This window comes from Martes martes (genome assembly GCF_963455335.1).
Source record: "Martes martes genome assembly, chromosome: 10".
In the NCBI taxonomy this organism is placed as follows: Eukaryota; Metazoa; Chordata; class Mammalia; order Carnivora; family Mustelidae; genus Martes; species Martes martes.
This window is the reverse complement of record NC_137898.1, coordinates 1,748,493-1,761,644: the sequence shown is the minus strand read 5'-3', so window position 1 is coordinate 1,761,644 and position 13,152 is coordinate 1,748,493. Positions and strand designations below refer to the sequence as shown.

The 13,152-nt window shown below is 61.6% G+C and overlaps 1 protein-coding gene across 2 annotated transcripts; it reads left to right on the top strand.

Moving 5' to 3' along the window:
• Positions 1-10,913: 10,913 nt before the first annotated feature.
• ASCL2 (achaete-scute family bHLH transcription factor 2) lies at positions 10,914-12,775 on the top strand. Of its 2 annotated transcripts, none has more exons than XM_080817735.1 (2): positions 10,914-11,786; positions 12,366-12,775. In XM_080817735.1, the coding sequence occupies exon 1, from the start codon at positions 11,186-11,188 to the stop codon at positions 11,768-11,770; it is 585 nt and encodes a 194-aa protein (XP_080673861.1). In that variant the 5' UTR covers positions 10,914-11,185; the 3' UTR covers positions 11,771-11,786; positions 12,366-12,775. The 2 variants fall into 2 exon arrangements, with proteins under 2 accessions (XP_080673861.1, XP_080673860.1); XM_080817734.1 differs by having other exon boundaries at positions 12,363-12,775.
• The last annotated feature ends 377 nt before the right edge of the window (positions 12,776-13,152 follow it).

Genomic DNA, 13,152 nt, shown 5'->3' with positions numbered 1-13,152 from the left:
ACTAGTTTAATGACCCCAACTGTGATGGCTCCATCCCAACACAATGCCCTCCTCCAACGTCTGTAGACAAAACAGTGTCTCCGTTGAGGAGTAAGCACAAATGTGCACAAAAAACACGTGGTTTTTAAAACTCAGTTTGTCAGTCGTGAGTCTCCACAAAACGGCCTGGTGGGGGTTGAATCGGGATCGTGTCGGACATAATGAACAGCTTGGAGAAAACTAATATCTTAGTACGGATCTTCCAGTCCATGACACCATGTCTCTCTCCACATATTTAAGTCTTTTATAATTTCTCTCATCAGGGCTTCATAGATCTCGGTGCACGGTGTGGAACAGCTTTTGCCGTACTTATATCTATGTATCTAATAGTTTCGGTGTTACCGTTAGTGGCCTTTTCAAGTTCGTTTCCCAATTGTTCTTCACCAGCGTACTGCGATGCAACTCATCGCTGGCACTGGTCTCGTAACTTGCAACCTTGCTGAGCTCGTTTTAACGAAAACCCTGTTTTAGTTAGATTTTCTTCCTAGGTGATCACGTTTTCTGTGAGTAAAAATGGTTGGCTCTCTCTTTCTAATCCGGGTGTCTTTTGATTCTTTTTCTTGTCTTATTGCACTGGCTACAACCTACAGAATGAAGTTAAATAGAAGTTTGAGAAGAGACACCCCTGTCTGGTCCCTGTCCCAGAAGGAGGGCATCCAGCCTCTTAGCATTAAGCCAGATGTCCTCCATCAGGCTGAGAAAAATTCCTTTCATTCCTACTTTGCTGGGATATTGAAAATCGTGAATGACTCTTAGATTTTGTCAGAGGGTTTTACTGTATCTATTGAGATAATGATGCGGTTTTTCTTTTAAAAGTTAATATTGCCAATTTGTTGAGTGGATTTTTTGAGTGTTAAACTGACTTGCATTCCTAGAATAAACCCCACTTGCACGTTGATGGGTTTCATTTGCTAAGGTTTTCCTCAGGAACGTTCCACCTGTGTCCCTGAAGGATCTCAGCCTACGGTTCCCTTGTCTTGTGTTGCATTTGTCTGACTTCGGTGGCATGGTAATGCCTGCCTCATGGAATGAGCTGGGAAGTTTTCCAGCCTTTTTAACTGTTCTAGATGACTTTATGTACACCTGGTTTTACGTGTTCCTTAAATATTTGGAAGAATTTACCAGTCAGGCCCTCTAGGCCTGGAGTTTTCTCTACAGGAAGTTTTTCTTTGACTATAAATTTAATTTACTACATGCACATGGGGCTATTCTGGTTACTTAATTTTTCTTGAATGAGTCTTTGTGGTTTGTGTCTTTTAAAGAATTCGTCTGTTCCATCTACATTGCTGATCTTCTTGGCATCAAGGTTCATAACATTATCGTATTCGTTTTACCTGTAGGATCGATGGTGATGACGTGTCTATCTACCTACCTATTGGTGGACAGATCTCGCCCAGTGGTTCTCCTCCCTGCAGGACCCTGACTAATGCAGATTTTTGCACCAAGGGTGAGCCTAGAGGAAAAGGATGTTAAGGGTGAGTCCTCTGAGTCGGTTCTAGGGTTTCTGGAACGGGCTGTCCAGCCTGATTGGACGGATTTGAAGACGCAAATGAATCTATTGTCAAGAGCAAAGCCCGCGCAGAGAGCCCGTGGCGCTCTGGGCAATAGAGACGCACAAAAGCCCGCGTCCTCCTAACCAGCCACCCACAGGAAGCCAGGAGCCCGACTGCTCGGAACTTTGTGGAACACCAAAGACCACCGTGATGTCGGCGGGCTGCTCCTGACGCTGCTGGACAGAGCGGTTCAAGAAAAGGGAGAGCTCGGGAATTTGAATTCCCAGCTTCAGTGCCACAGACACGAGCCAGGAGCCCGTGTGTGTGCCCTGCCCTGAGGGAGAGCTGGGTTCCTGCCAGCCGCAGGGCGGTGCGGCACCAGGTCCGACACAGACCCTCCTCCCGCGAAGGGCTAAACTGCAACATCCAGGGAAGCCCCAGCCTCTCAGGGCCTCTGCTGCGGACAGGAGGGCGCTGGCCGCGCAGATGGGAGTCCTAGAGGTTGGGCTGGGGATGAGTGGGATGACCCTGGGGAAGGGGGATCCCACACCCTCTTCCACAAGGCTTCTCTTCTGTGGAAGGGTCCCCCCGCCCCCAGCGGGCAGGGGCCTCCCCACCCCCACCCCAGGGGCTTGCTGGCTCTCCGCAGGACCCACGCCCACCACCCCTCTTTGCTTCTAGAGCCAGAACCTGATGCAAGTCCCAGCAGGCCCCAAAGGCGAGGCACGGGGTGTGACTCAGGAGAAGGCGCGCCGCACTCCCTGGGCCTGGCTGGGGATGCCTAACGCATGGGGACAGACGTCGGGGGACACCTGTGGGAGGGTGGGGGGACGGTGTTGGAAGGGACCTCACGTGCAGCTTGGCCTCGGTAGCAGGGATTCGGGATTTAACGTTGCAGCTTGAGGGGTGAGGAAGGGCTCTCACCGTTCGGGTGGCTGAAACCAGGACCTAAAGATGGCCTGTCCCCGGGGGCTGGAGGGCCTGACCTCCCCTGGCCAAAAGCTTAGGGAGGTTGAGCGGGTTTGCTCTCTGAGATGTGCTCACCCCCACGCTGCAAGGGGTCAGAAGACGTGACTTTCCTCAGAACCATGGGGAGTAAATCTGAGAGGGGGCCTGGACATGCCTGTCGCACCGCGACCGAGGGGGCCCCCCATGCAGGCCCGCGGGGGTCCGAGGTCACTCTCCTCTGCGGGGGACGGCAGCCTCTGACCTGGAATGTAGACGCCGTGAGAGCAGCTGGATCCCGGGCACAGGGCGCTCAGCCGCCAATGCAAGCTGGACGTGGCCCGTGGGGTAGACGGCGGAGTCCAGGCGGCAGGCGGCCCAGCCCGGCTGGCAGAGACCCACGGGACGGCTGGTGGGTCTCGGCATTCTTAGCAGGGAAGTCGACCGGGGGCCCCGGGATCCGTAGCCCACCTCTACGAGGGTGCAGCGAGCAAACCTCCCCCCGAACCCCACACAGAGACACACGGCCCCCCACTCCGTTCAGCTCCGAGGCTCGAGCCAGTTCATGGACCCCGACCCCTTGCTTGGAGGGAGGACCCCGGGGCCCTGCTGGTCACCATCTCCCCACCTTCTGCAAAGGCTGGCAGCGTTAACCAGGGTGACTGTGCCCTGGGGGGGGTGGTTTGCAGACTTCGGGGACTGCGGGACCCTGCTCTGAACCGACCCCGATTCCCAGAGGCCTCGAACATCCCTGTCCCCACCAGGCCGTCCACGCAGCTGTAGCCCAGGGCCACCTCGCACAGGGGCCGGGGGTCCCGACCCCACCCTGCGGCGGCCTCTCCAGTTCCCCAGAGTGTAACCGGAGCTGAAGCCCCGGCAGCCGACAGGGTCCCACACCGGTTCCCTGACCGCGGAGGGACGGCTGTGCGGGCGGGAAGGGCCCCGTGCAGAACCGCCTCTCCCTAGGAAGGGGGTCCTGGTTGGGCAATCCCGCATCCCTGGGGGGCGGTGTGGAGGCTGGAGCCTCCCCGGGATGTGAAGAGCGCGGGGCCACGGCTCCCACCACAGCCCCATGGCCCTCGCCGGCAGGTCCTGTGTGGAGGCCAGGCGGGTCCTGGGGGCGCAGGACAGTGGGTTACCGTCAGCTCCTGCAGTGGGGACTCCCGCAGCGGCCGCCGCACCACATGTGGTCTCAGGAACGGAGCCCGTGACGCCCCTGCCCCTGGAAGGTGGCCGCTGACCTGACGCCTTCTCCTCCAGCCCCATCCAGGCCCCACCTCGGGGGCGGACAGACGCAGGCCTGGGTTGGAACTGAGCACCAGGGACACCAGTCACCCGCCCCATTCCTGCGCTGCTGCACGGCCGTGATGCCGGCGGACGCCGTGGACAAGAAGCAGCTGCCATCCTGACCTCGTGGTGAGATCCAGGCCAGAGACTGGGTGATAAATCCAACAGGGATCCAGGGCCTTCTACCTCAGGAACATTCCTGGAGGCCCAGGGTGTGGGGCATGTGCAGATACGTCACCTAAGATGAAGGACAAATTGTGGGCTCGAGCCTAGCGGGCTTCTGTGGACATGCCTCATGGGGGGCGCTGCTCCAGCCCGTTCACAGGGTGACCCCCCAGAGCTGCTCAAAGGGGCCAGAACAAGAGACGGCTCTGTGGTAGGTCCAGGCCGTGGGACCCAGCAGAGCCCATGGCACCAGCAGGGTCGGTGTGGACGGAGGTGCTATGGGGAGCCCTCGGCACTGGCCTCTGGGGTTTGGGGCAGGATGCTGCCGTCTGCCCCAGGTGACCACTGTCCTCTGAGAAACAGCTCTGGACCTTCGTAGAGACAAGACACTTGGTCTCAGGACTCAAGTCACCGTGCTGCCCGGACTGGTCCTCACAGTCAGTGTGTGGTCTGGGCCACCAGGCCGTCATCCTTTGGCAGGGGTGTGTGCGTGGTCAGGTCTGCACGGACCCTGGAGGCATGAGTAAGTCCCATGAACACGTGGCCCAAATGCCCACGGCCCTAGCCCTGCTACACACCACAAGAGCTGCTGATCCCGGGGGCAGGGGCCCCCTCTTCTCTCTTTCCAGGCCTGGCCTGTGGCCTTGGGGTCAGCTCCTCCGGTCAGCTGACAGGGGAGAGGAGGCTCGGGCCTGGCTGTCCGATGGGTCTGCCCCGTGCTCAGGAGCTGCCACCCGGCGTGGACAGCTGTCACTCTCCAGCCCCTCCCCCGGACGTCCCTGGAGAATGTGGTGGAGGGGAGTTCCCCAGGGGGCATGACCTGGGTTGTGCACATGCTTGTGCACCGTGCTCGGAAGGAGAAACGGCCAGACGTGATATTACACGCTGACTCATGGCTGCGGCCAGTGGTTTGGCTGCTTGGCCAGGGATCTGGAAGGACCGTGACCGGGAAAATGATGACACGGGAATTTGGGGAAGGGGTGTGTGGACAGGTAAAATGTGGATATCTTTGCCCCGTGTGAATGTCCACCACGGGGGACGGTCGCCAGTGGCCTTTCATCATCAGGCGGGTAGATGGCCTGTTCTGGGGGTACCAGGCAGCCCCTTCCCCTGCCACCCCAACCATTGCCCCCTGGGCTCCGGCATAAAGTGTCTGTGGTGGCAGAGGTGGAGGCCACGTGTGGCTCAGCAGCAGGGACGTCACGCCCCAGGGTCCACCCGGCTCTGGCCCCCACTGTGTGCCCCGCGTGCCAGCGGCAGACGCCCACACGAGCCCTCACCTGGCACCCTTCCTGGGGTGACCAGCCAACCACCTGCTGGCAGGCCAGCAGCCCTGGACGGCCTCCGTCGTGGGAAGGGCCGGGCTCTGTTCCTACTGGAATAGACACGCATTCGGGATACAGATTTGCCTCCCCCACAGGTGGACTCCACCAAAACGACATCGTGGACTTCCAGAATGCCCCGTTTGCCGTCCCCGTGTCCCACCGGCAGAGCAGGAGCTCGCTCCATGGCGAACGAGGTGGGGCCATGGGTCCACGCTCACGGGGCTCACTGGTCTCATCGTGGCCCACCACCCCGCAGCAGCTGGCAGACAGGACAGTGGAAGGGCCTTTTGAAGGCTGGTTCCAGCTCCAGCAAGGGGGCGGTACCCTGCAGGGCCATGACAGCGTCCCCCTGAAAGCCCTATGTGCTCTGAGTGAACATCCCACGTTTGGGGCCGTGGCTTCCAGAACCGGGATTCATGGGCCCAGCAATCGGCGGGTGGAAATGGCCGGGGTACCCTCACTATCACCCCTAGTGCCCCACTAGCAGAACCTTCGCTTCCCGCCCCCACGACCTTGAGCTCTGCTGCCCTGAGGTCTCCGTGGCAGAGGGAGGAGGCTTCCGTCAGAGACACGGCCATGACTCCAGCGAACGGGAAGCCAGACCGCCGCCCGGCCACTCGGGGACCCCGGCGCCCCCGAACCAGCGGGGAGAAAAGGGAGGTCCAGTGTTGGCGGTTGGGGGGGGGCTGACCCTGATGCCACTGGGACATGGGAACGCTGCTCCATGATGGGGGAAGGAAAGGAGAGTGTTTGGACCAGAGCAGGTCCTGTGGGGTGTCTCATAGTTGCAGCACCCTGGGGTGGAGGTCGATGGGCTCAGGCTGAATCACCCCACCAGTCCTCCGGGGTCCCAGCTTGCAGGCGGCAGACACTGGGGCATCCCGGGCTTCCAGAGCCCTTGAGCCTATCTGTAACCTGAACCTCCTTTGGTCTCCTCCTGCGGCGTCTCTGGAGGACCCTGACTGGGGCATCCATGTCAGACCTGTGAACCCGAAGCTTCAGCATCTGGGGATACTTCATTTCCCATGGCTTCTGCTTCCCCTGAAGCTGGATTCCAGAGGGCTCCAGGCTTTCGAGTGGCCCGAACGCACAGAAGTGACCCATGTGAGGGCTACAGCCAGAGCTGTGTGTCTGGGGAAGGTGCTGGCCTGGCCCAACTGGGCTCCCAGCCTCCCCACTCATGACCAGACCCAGAGATCTCCCCACTCATGACCAGACCCAGAGATCTCCCCACTCATGACCAGACCCAGAGAACACAACTTGGAAGTCAGAAACTCTGAGGGGCAGAGACGGAGGTGCACAGTGGCCTCAGGCTGCATGTGGAACGAGTACGGAGCCCAGACGAAACAAGCAAGTGGTCCCCCTGCTCACAAGGCCCAGGGCCATGGAGTCACCTGCACTTCTGCTGCTGCCCCCATGCAGGTCCAGTCCAATCTCATGATGGGGAAGACTCCAGAGGGTCCAGACACAACCACATCGCTCCAGTGCTGGGGACCCAGAGGCAGGCAGAGCTGGCCTTGGATGCCGAGGTATCTTCCTTCTCTGGGCTGCACCCCAACTCCACTGACAGCCATCTCCTGATCCTGTTTGCTGGATGTGAGGCCCTCTCGGCGGAGCACCACCAGGCACCAGACATAGGTGGTGTCCTGGGAACACAGAGGGAGAAAAGGGTATATTTCCCTCTGGATATGCACCCCCCCCAGGCATGCTGAGGGACAGGCTGTGTGAAGCAGGGGCTTTGGAAGGGTAGGGCAGGTTTCCAAGTGATTTGATATCAAAGCTGAACAGCCAGCTGCTGGGTGGGGGAAATGTGCAAAGGGGCTTGGATTAATCCCGAGGGCCAAGGCATGACCCCACTCACCTCCATAAGGTCCCTCTTGCTCTGAGGCGGTGGACAGAGGGGAGGAGGGGAGGAGGCAAAGCCAGAACCCAGGAGACCAGGGTGGGGGTGGAGGCAGCACCCGAGGGCAGATGGGGACGTGGCTGGAGAGATGGCTCTGCCAGCCGACAGCAGAGGGTGAGGGAGCAGGTGGGAGCTCACACGCCACTGCCTGAGCACTGGCTGGGGAGGAGACCAGGTGGAGCAATGGGCTCGGGAAAGACAATTCAGCCTGCTGGGAGTTGATTTTAAGGAGCCCGTGGGATGACCATGGCGTGGTCTAGGAGATGGAGACATGCTCATCATCCAGCATAGGGGTCAGCAAGCTATGGCCCGAGGTAGTCTGTTGCCTGTTTTTGTATGCCCACAAGCCAAGAGCACTTGTCACAGTTTTAGACGGTCAAAAAAAAAAAAAAATTAACATTCATTATCTGCTACCAAAAAACTTACTCAAAACTCCAGAGAGTGACAGGTGTTGGTGAGGATGTGGACACCAGAACTCCCGTGCACCATTGGTGCAAACATGGACTGGGGCAGCCAGTCCGGAGCTCAGTGTGGAGGGGCCTCAGAAAGCTTAAGGGAGGATCATAATGTGATCAACAATTCTACTTCTGGATGTACCCCCCAAAAACAAGGGACTGCGGGGTCTGGGAGAGATGTGTACACACACGTTCACAGCAGCGTCATTCACAACCACAACAAAGGAGAAGCTGCCCAAGTATCCACCGATGGACAAATGCACAAACAAAATGTGGTCCGTCCATACAAAGCCTGAAAAAAGCAGGACATTCTGACACCTGCCACAACGTGCACAGACCTGGAGGACACCATCATACTGAGCGGAAGAACCCAGGTGCAAAAGGGCAAATGCTGCAGGATTCTATGTATTGGGGGACATAAAGTTGTCAAATTCACTGAGACAGAAAGGGGCATGGTGGGTGCCAAGGGCTGGGGGAGAAGGATGGGGCTTACCGACCCCTGCTGGACTTCTCAGGCATGGAGTTTCAAGAGTGGGCAGAGCCTGGGAGAGTGCCAACCAGCCAGCGAACAGCTTGTGTTTGCAATTTTACTGACAGCTTTATTGTGACAGAACCCACATATCACCCAGCGCATCCATTTACAGTGTACAGTTTGGGGCACCGGGGCACTGCAGTCCATTAAACGTCCGACTCTTGGCTTTGGCACAGGTCGTGATCTCTGGGTCCTGAGATCAAGCCCCATGATGGGCTGCACACTCAGCAGGGAGTCTCTCTCCCTCTGCCCCTCTCCCCACCCTCTCTCTCTCTCTCAAATAAATAAATCAATAAAATCTTTAAAAATAAAGTGTGCAGGGCGCCTGGGTGGCTCAGTGGGTTAAGCCTCTGCCTTCTGCTCAGGTCATGATCCCAGGGTCCTGGGATCGAGCCCCACATCGGACTCTCTGCTCAGCTGGGAGCCTGCTTCTCTGTCTCTTTCTACCTGTCTCTCTGCGTACTTGTGATCTCTCTCTCTCTCTCTCTCTCTCTGTCAAATAAAAAAAATAAAGTGTGCAATTCATAGGTTGTTAGCACATTCCCAGCGTTGTGCAACCATTTTAAAACATTTGCACCATCTAGAAAGAAGCTCCACACCCTTTAGGTTGTGCTCTGGGGAATCAGAGCCAGCCGCGACGTGCAGGAGGGGGGCCACGTGGAGAGCGTGACCCGGCCGCCCAGCCTTCCTGCTGCCCTCCAAGCTGACTCCCCAGTTGAATGCAGCTACAGCAGCCGGCAGAGGCACCACCACAGAATCCTGAGAAATACGAGATCATTGGGGTGGTCACTGGAACCAGAGGAGTCCCTTGCGTGGGAACAGGTACCTGAGGGTCTCCGGGCTCCTGAGGCGGAGCCCAAGCCCAGGCAAGGATTGCCACGAGCCCGTTTGCGGGATTCTGGGGTTTTCCCTTTGATGTGACATCCATCTCCAGCTGGGGTTTGCCAACTGGCCACGAGGGAGGATCAGGGGGTTTCTGACCAGAGAGAGGAGCCAAGGCTCCTGTCCTGCACAGGGAAGAAGGCGGAGCCGCCTGGAGTCAGAGTCCAGGCCCGACCTCTACCTGGATTGCTCCACAGGCCAGAGGTGTGACTGTGGACACAGTCCATGTCCTCCCTGAGACAGCTTCCTCCCGCAACAATGGGGCCCCATCCCTACCTGGCCCCAGGCAGGTGCTAGCCACCGGGTCACACCCGGAGGACAGGGTGGCAGGAGGGCCGAGCAGACTCATAAGCAGATCTTGCAGAGTAACTGGAAGCCAGTGGACACCGCAAGGCCCCCAGTGGCTCCCCGGGGAGGAATCCGGGGCCTCTCCCCAGCAGGAATGGGAAGTGGCTCCGGGCAGAACTCCTTTCCCAGCAGACCCCGCCCCTGAGGATCTGGTCACCTTCGGCAAAACCCAGCAGGGCCCAGCCACTGGGCAGGCCTTCCCCTGCAGTGGGGCGGATCAAACTCTCCCACTGAGGGTTCATTCTGCACCTTCCGCGGTCCCTGCCCCTCAGAGCCCTACATTCCTCCCCATCTGTCAGGGAGAAACGCTTTTGTCTCTCCTGCCTTGGGAGGCGAGGCAGCTTTCCTGAAACCTTCCCCCACGGGCCCAATCTCTGCTGTGGGGTGGGAGAGGGAGACCCCAGCCAGGGCTGGGGGGCTGAGGAAGACGGAGCCAGGGCCACGATAGCGGGTCGGCACCAAAGGTGAGGGGCCGCAGCATAAGGGGCCAGGAAAGCAGAACGGGGCGGGGGGGGGGGGTCGGGCGGGGAAGATTAGGGGAGTATGCGAAATGAAGCCGCAGGGCGGGGCAAAGGCTGACCGCCGCTGGGGTCCACAGCAGCTGGTGCAAACCTCCAGAACCCCCCAGCTTCCGGGCTCCCCAAGGCTGGGGCACCTGGAAACCCCAGGCAGAAGGTGTGCGCGCGGGGTTGGTGGAAAGGCGCCCCAGGAACCTGAACTCTCCACCCCAGCGCAAGCACTTCTCCAATCCCGTCCTGCCCGAAGGGCCGCAGCACCCTCTCCCACGCTCCGCAGAGGAACACGCAGGTGGGCGGCGGGGCTCGGAGCAGGTGCGCTCGCGGGGAGCCGCCAGGCAGCACCCAGCTTTGTGAGCGACGCTGGGCGAGCCACGCGCCGGGCGTACGCGCTTCCTCTCTGGGCCGGGCCTGAGGCCGCGCCCTCCGCGATTGGCTGAGACCCCGGCCCCCGCCCCCTGGGACGCGGCGGGTGGGGTGGGTTGGGTTGGGTGGTGGCGCGGGGACAGAAGGCGCGGCGCGTGCCGCCCCCGGGGGTCTCCCGCGCCTCCAGGATGGCTGAGCCTTCGCGAGGCCCCGCCCCCTCCCACGGCGCGCGCTGCGCGTGCGGATGATCCACAGCTCTGGGCATAGCGGGCTGGGCGCTGGGGGGGGGGGGTGCGGGTACCCGACAGTTGCACCCGGGGCATGTGGACTCGGCTCAGGTAGCGGGGTCGCGCCGGAGACCTGCTGACAGCGCCCGGAGGTCGGGCGGGGGGCGCACACGGGACCTGCGCACTGTGTCTTGGGGGGCTCACTAAGCACCTGTTGGGAGCTCGGGGCCCACCGGGGCCCTGCAGACTCCGCCCGGGGTGGGGGACGCGCTCACGCCCTGGTGTTTGCAGGTTGTGTGCGCAAGGGGGAGGGCGAAGCGTGGCGGGAGGGCGAGGCGAGGGAAGGAGGGCCTGAGAAAGGAGGCGGCGGCGGCGCGGAGGAGGGTTATCTATACATTTAAAACCAAGCCGCCTGCGCCGCGCTGGGAAGACCTGGGGAGCGTCCGGCCGCACGCGCGGGACACGAGCGCCCCACGCTCCGAGGCGCGCACGGCCTGCCACCCCCTGGGCTCCTGAGCCTCGCTGCCCCTGGGCCCCAGACGACCTGGAGCGCGTGCCCTGGGGAGTCGTGCTGCGGCACAGTGCCAGGGCCTCCCTCGGGGTTCTGTCGTCCTCCCACCGGCCCCCGCCCCAGTTCTCTGTCCGCCCCTCCTGCTGCGCGCGGGGGCTCGGAGGAGTTGCGGGGCGAGTGGATGCGGGCGCGATGGACAGCGGCGCGCTGCCCGGGCCCGCGCCCTCGGCGCCTGGCGTCTCGGGCGGCTGCGTCCCTCGGCGGCGACCCACATCCCCAGAGCTGCTGCGCTGCAGCCGGCGGCGACGGCCGGGCGCGGCGGAGACCGGGGGTGGCGCGGCGGCCGTGGCGCGGCGCAATGAACGCGAGCGCAACCGCGTGAAGCTGGTGAACTTGGGGTTCCAGGCACTGCGGCAGCACGTGCCGCACGGCGGCGCCAGCAAGAAGCTGAGTAAGGTGGAGACGCTGCGCTCGGCCGTGGAGTACATTCGCGCGCTGCAGCGCCTGCTGGCCGAGCACGATGCTGTGCGTGCCGCGTTGGCCGAGGGGCTGCTGGCGCCGGCCGCGCGCCCCCCCGCGTCCTGCGGGCCCCCCGGGACCCCTGCCGCCGCCCTAGGCTCGGCTTCTTGCGCTTCGTCGTCCCCGGGCGGCGGGGGCAGCTCCGAACCCGGCTCGCCGAGCTCCGCCTACTCCTCCGAGGACAGCGGCTGCGAGGGCGCGCTCAGCCCGGTGGCGCGCGAGCTGCTCGACTTCTCCAGCTGGTTAGGGGGCTACTGAGCGCTCCGCCCCCGAGGTAACCTCCGGCGGCGGGGAACTGGGGGGTTGGCGGAGGGGCAGCCGGGCGGGGTGGAGTGGACAGCCTCGAGGCTAGCGTCCCCGAGAGCAGCCAAGCGCAGCGCCAGGCCCGGGGACGGCTTTGATTTCGCTCACTCTTCATTTTCCCCAAACTTTTTCAAGCCTGTGCAAGACCAGTGTTTGTTTGTCCGGGATTGCAAAACTTCCTCTCGCTGCTGCGCAGAAGTGGGGGGGGGGGAGTGGGGGGGCCTCTGGCGGGTGAGGCCCCGAGTGCACGCGGATCCTGGGGCAGAGCAGGGCGCTGGGAGGCGGGGTGACTTTGCATTGCAAATCGCACGCCCGGGCCGGGTGGCAGAAATGAGTCGGCCCGGCCCGTGCGGAGCCCTGACTCACCGCGGCTCTGAGAGCGCGCCCCGCCCCCACCCCGGCCGGGGCCACAGACCGAATCCGAGGCACCCACGGACTCGCGCTCTAAAACCCACCGAGCAAACGAAACTGCAGACTTGGCTTGTGGGCGGTGGGGCCCGGCCAGATCCCGCACTCATGCGCGTCCCCGTCCCCTCTCCCCTCCCAGCAGCAGCCCTGGACTGGGAGCCGCCAGCAAGCTCACCACCCGGGAGCCAGGCGGGTGGCCCACTGTCCCCGCTGGCGAAACCACGACTGAGCCAGGACTCCGCCGACGGTCGCCTGTGCCGTCCAGCCTGACCAAGTTCGCATGTGGAAAGGGTCCTGACCCCGCCTGACCCCGCCCAGCTGGCAGCTTCCTCAGACCCCCACCCCCCTGCCCAGGGAGGTTCTCCACTGGGATGGGGCTGGGGCACCAACACGGAGATTTCCGGAGGAGAGAGGATTTTATAACTATGCAGAACTGCTCTGTTTCGGGTATGAGTTTGAACTGCCCAGGAGCACCCGCCATACGAAGACTTATTTTTGTACAAAAAAAAATCCCCAGACTTGGAACACAATAAAGATGTCTACTCCCGCCCCACCCCACCACTGGAATTTTCCAACCGGGCCAAGATCTGGACACCTGCTGCCCCTGAGGGGCTGTGTCCCTGGGAGGAGTCCCCTTGTGGTGGCTGGGTGGGTGGAGGGATGGCTCCCGCTGGGGACCAGACTTCACGGGAAACCTGTGTTAGGGCAGGTGGACTTCACAAAGAGATCAGTGCTGTGTGTCTGGTGTTGGGGGTGCCCTCGTCATGCCCTGAGGCCCCCATTTCCCAGGTGAGGGCAGGGCCTGGGTGGGACGGTGGGACCCAGCAGGTGGGGGCACCTCTCCCTGTACCCCGACCCCTGCTCTGTGGGGTGGGGCCAGAGGTGTGAGGTCTGGGGGTCCAGCCTGGTCACCACTGCCCCAAAGCAAT

Excerpts from the sequence above, each read along its gene's own strand:
- ASCL2 (XM_080817735.1), top strand. The coding sequence starts at position 11,186 with ATGGACAGCGGCGCGCTGCCCGGGCCCGCGCCCTCGGCGCCTGGCGTC.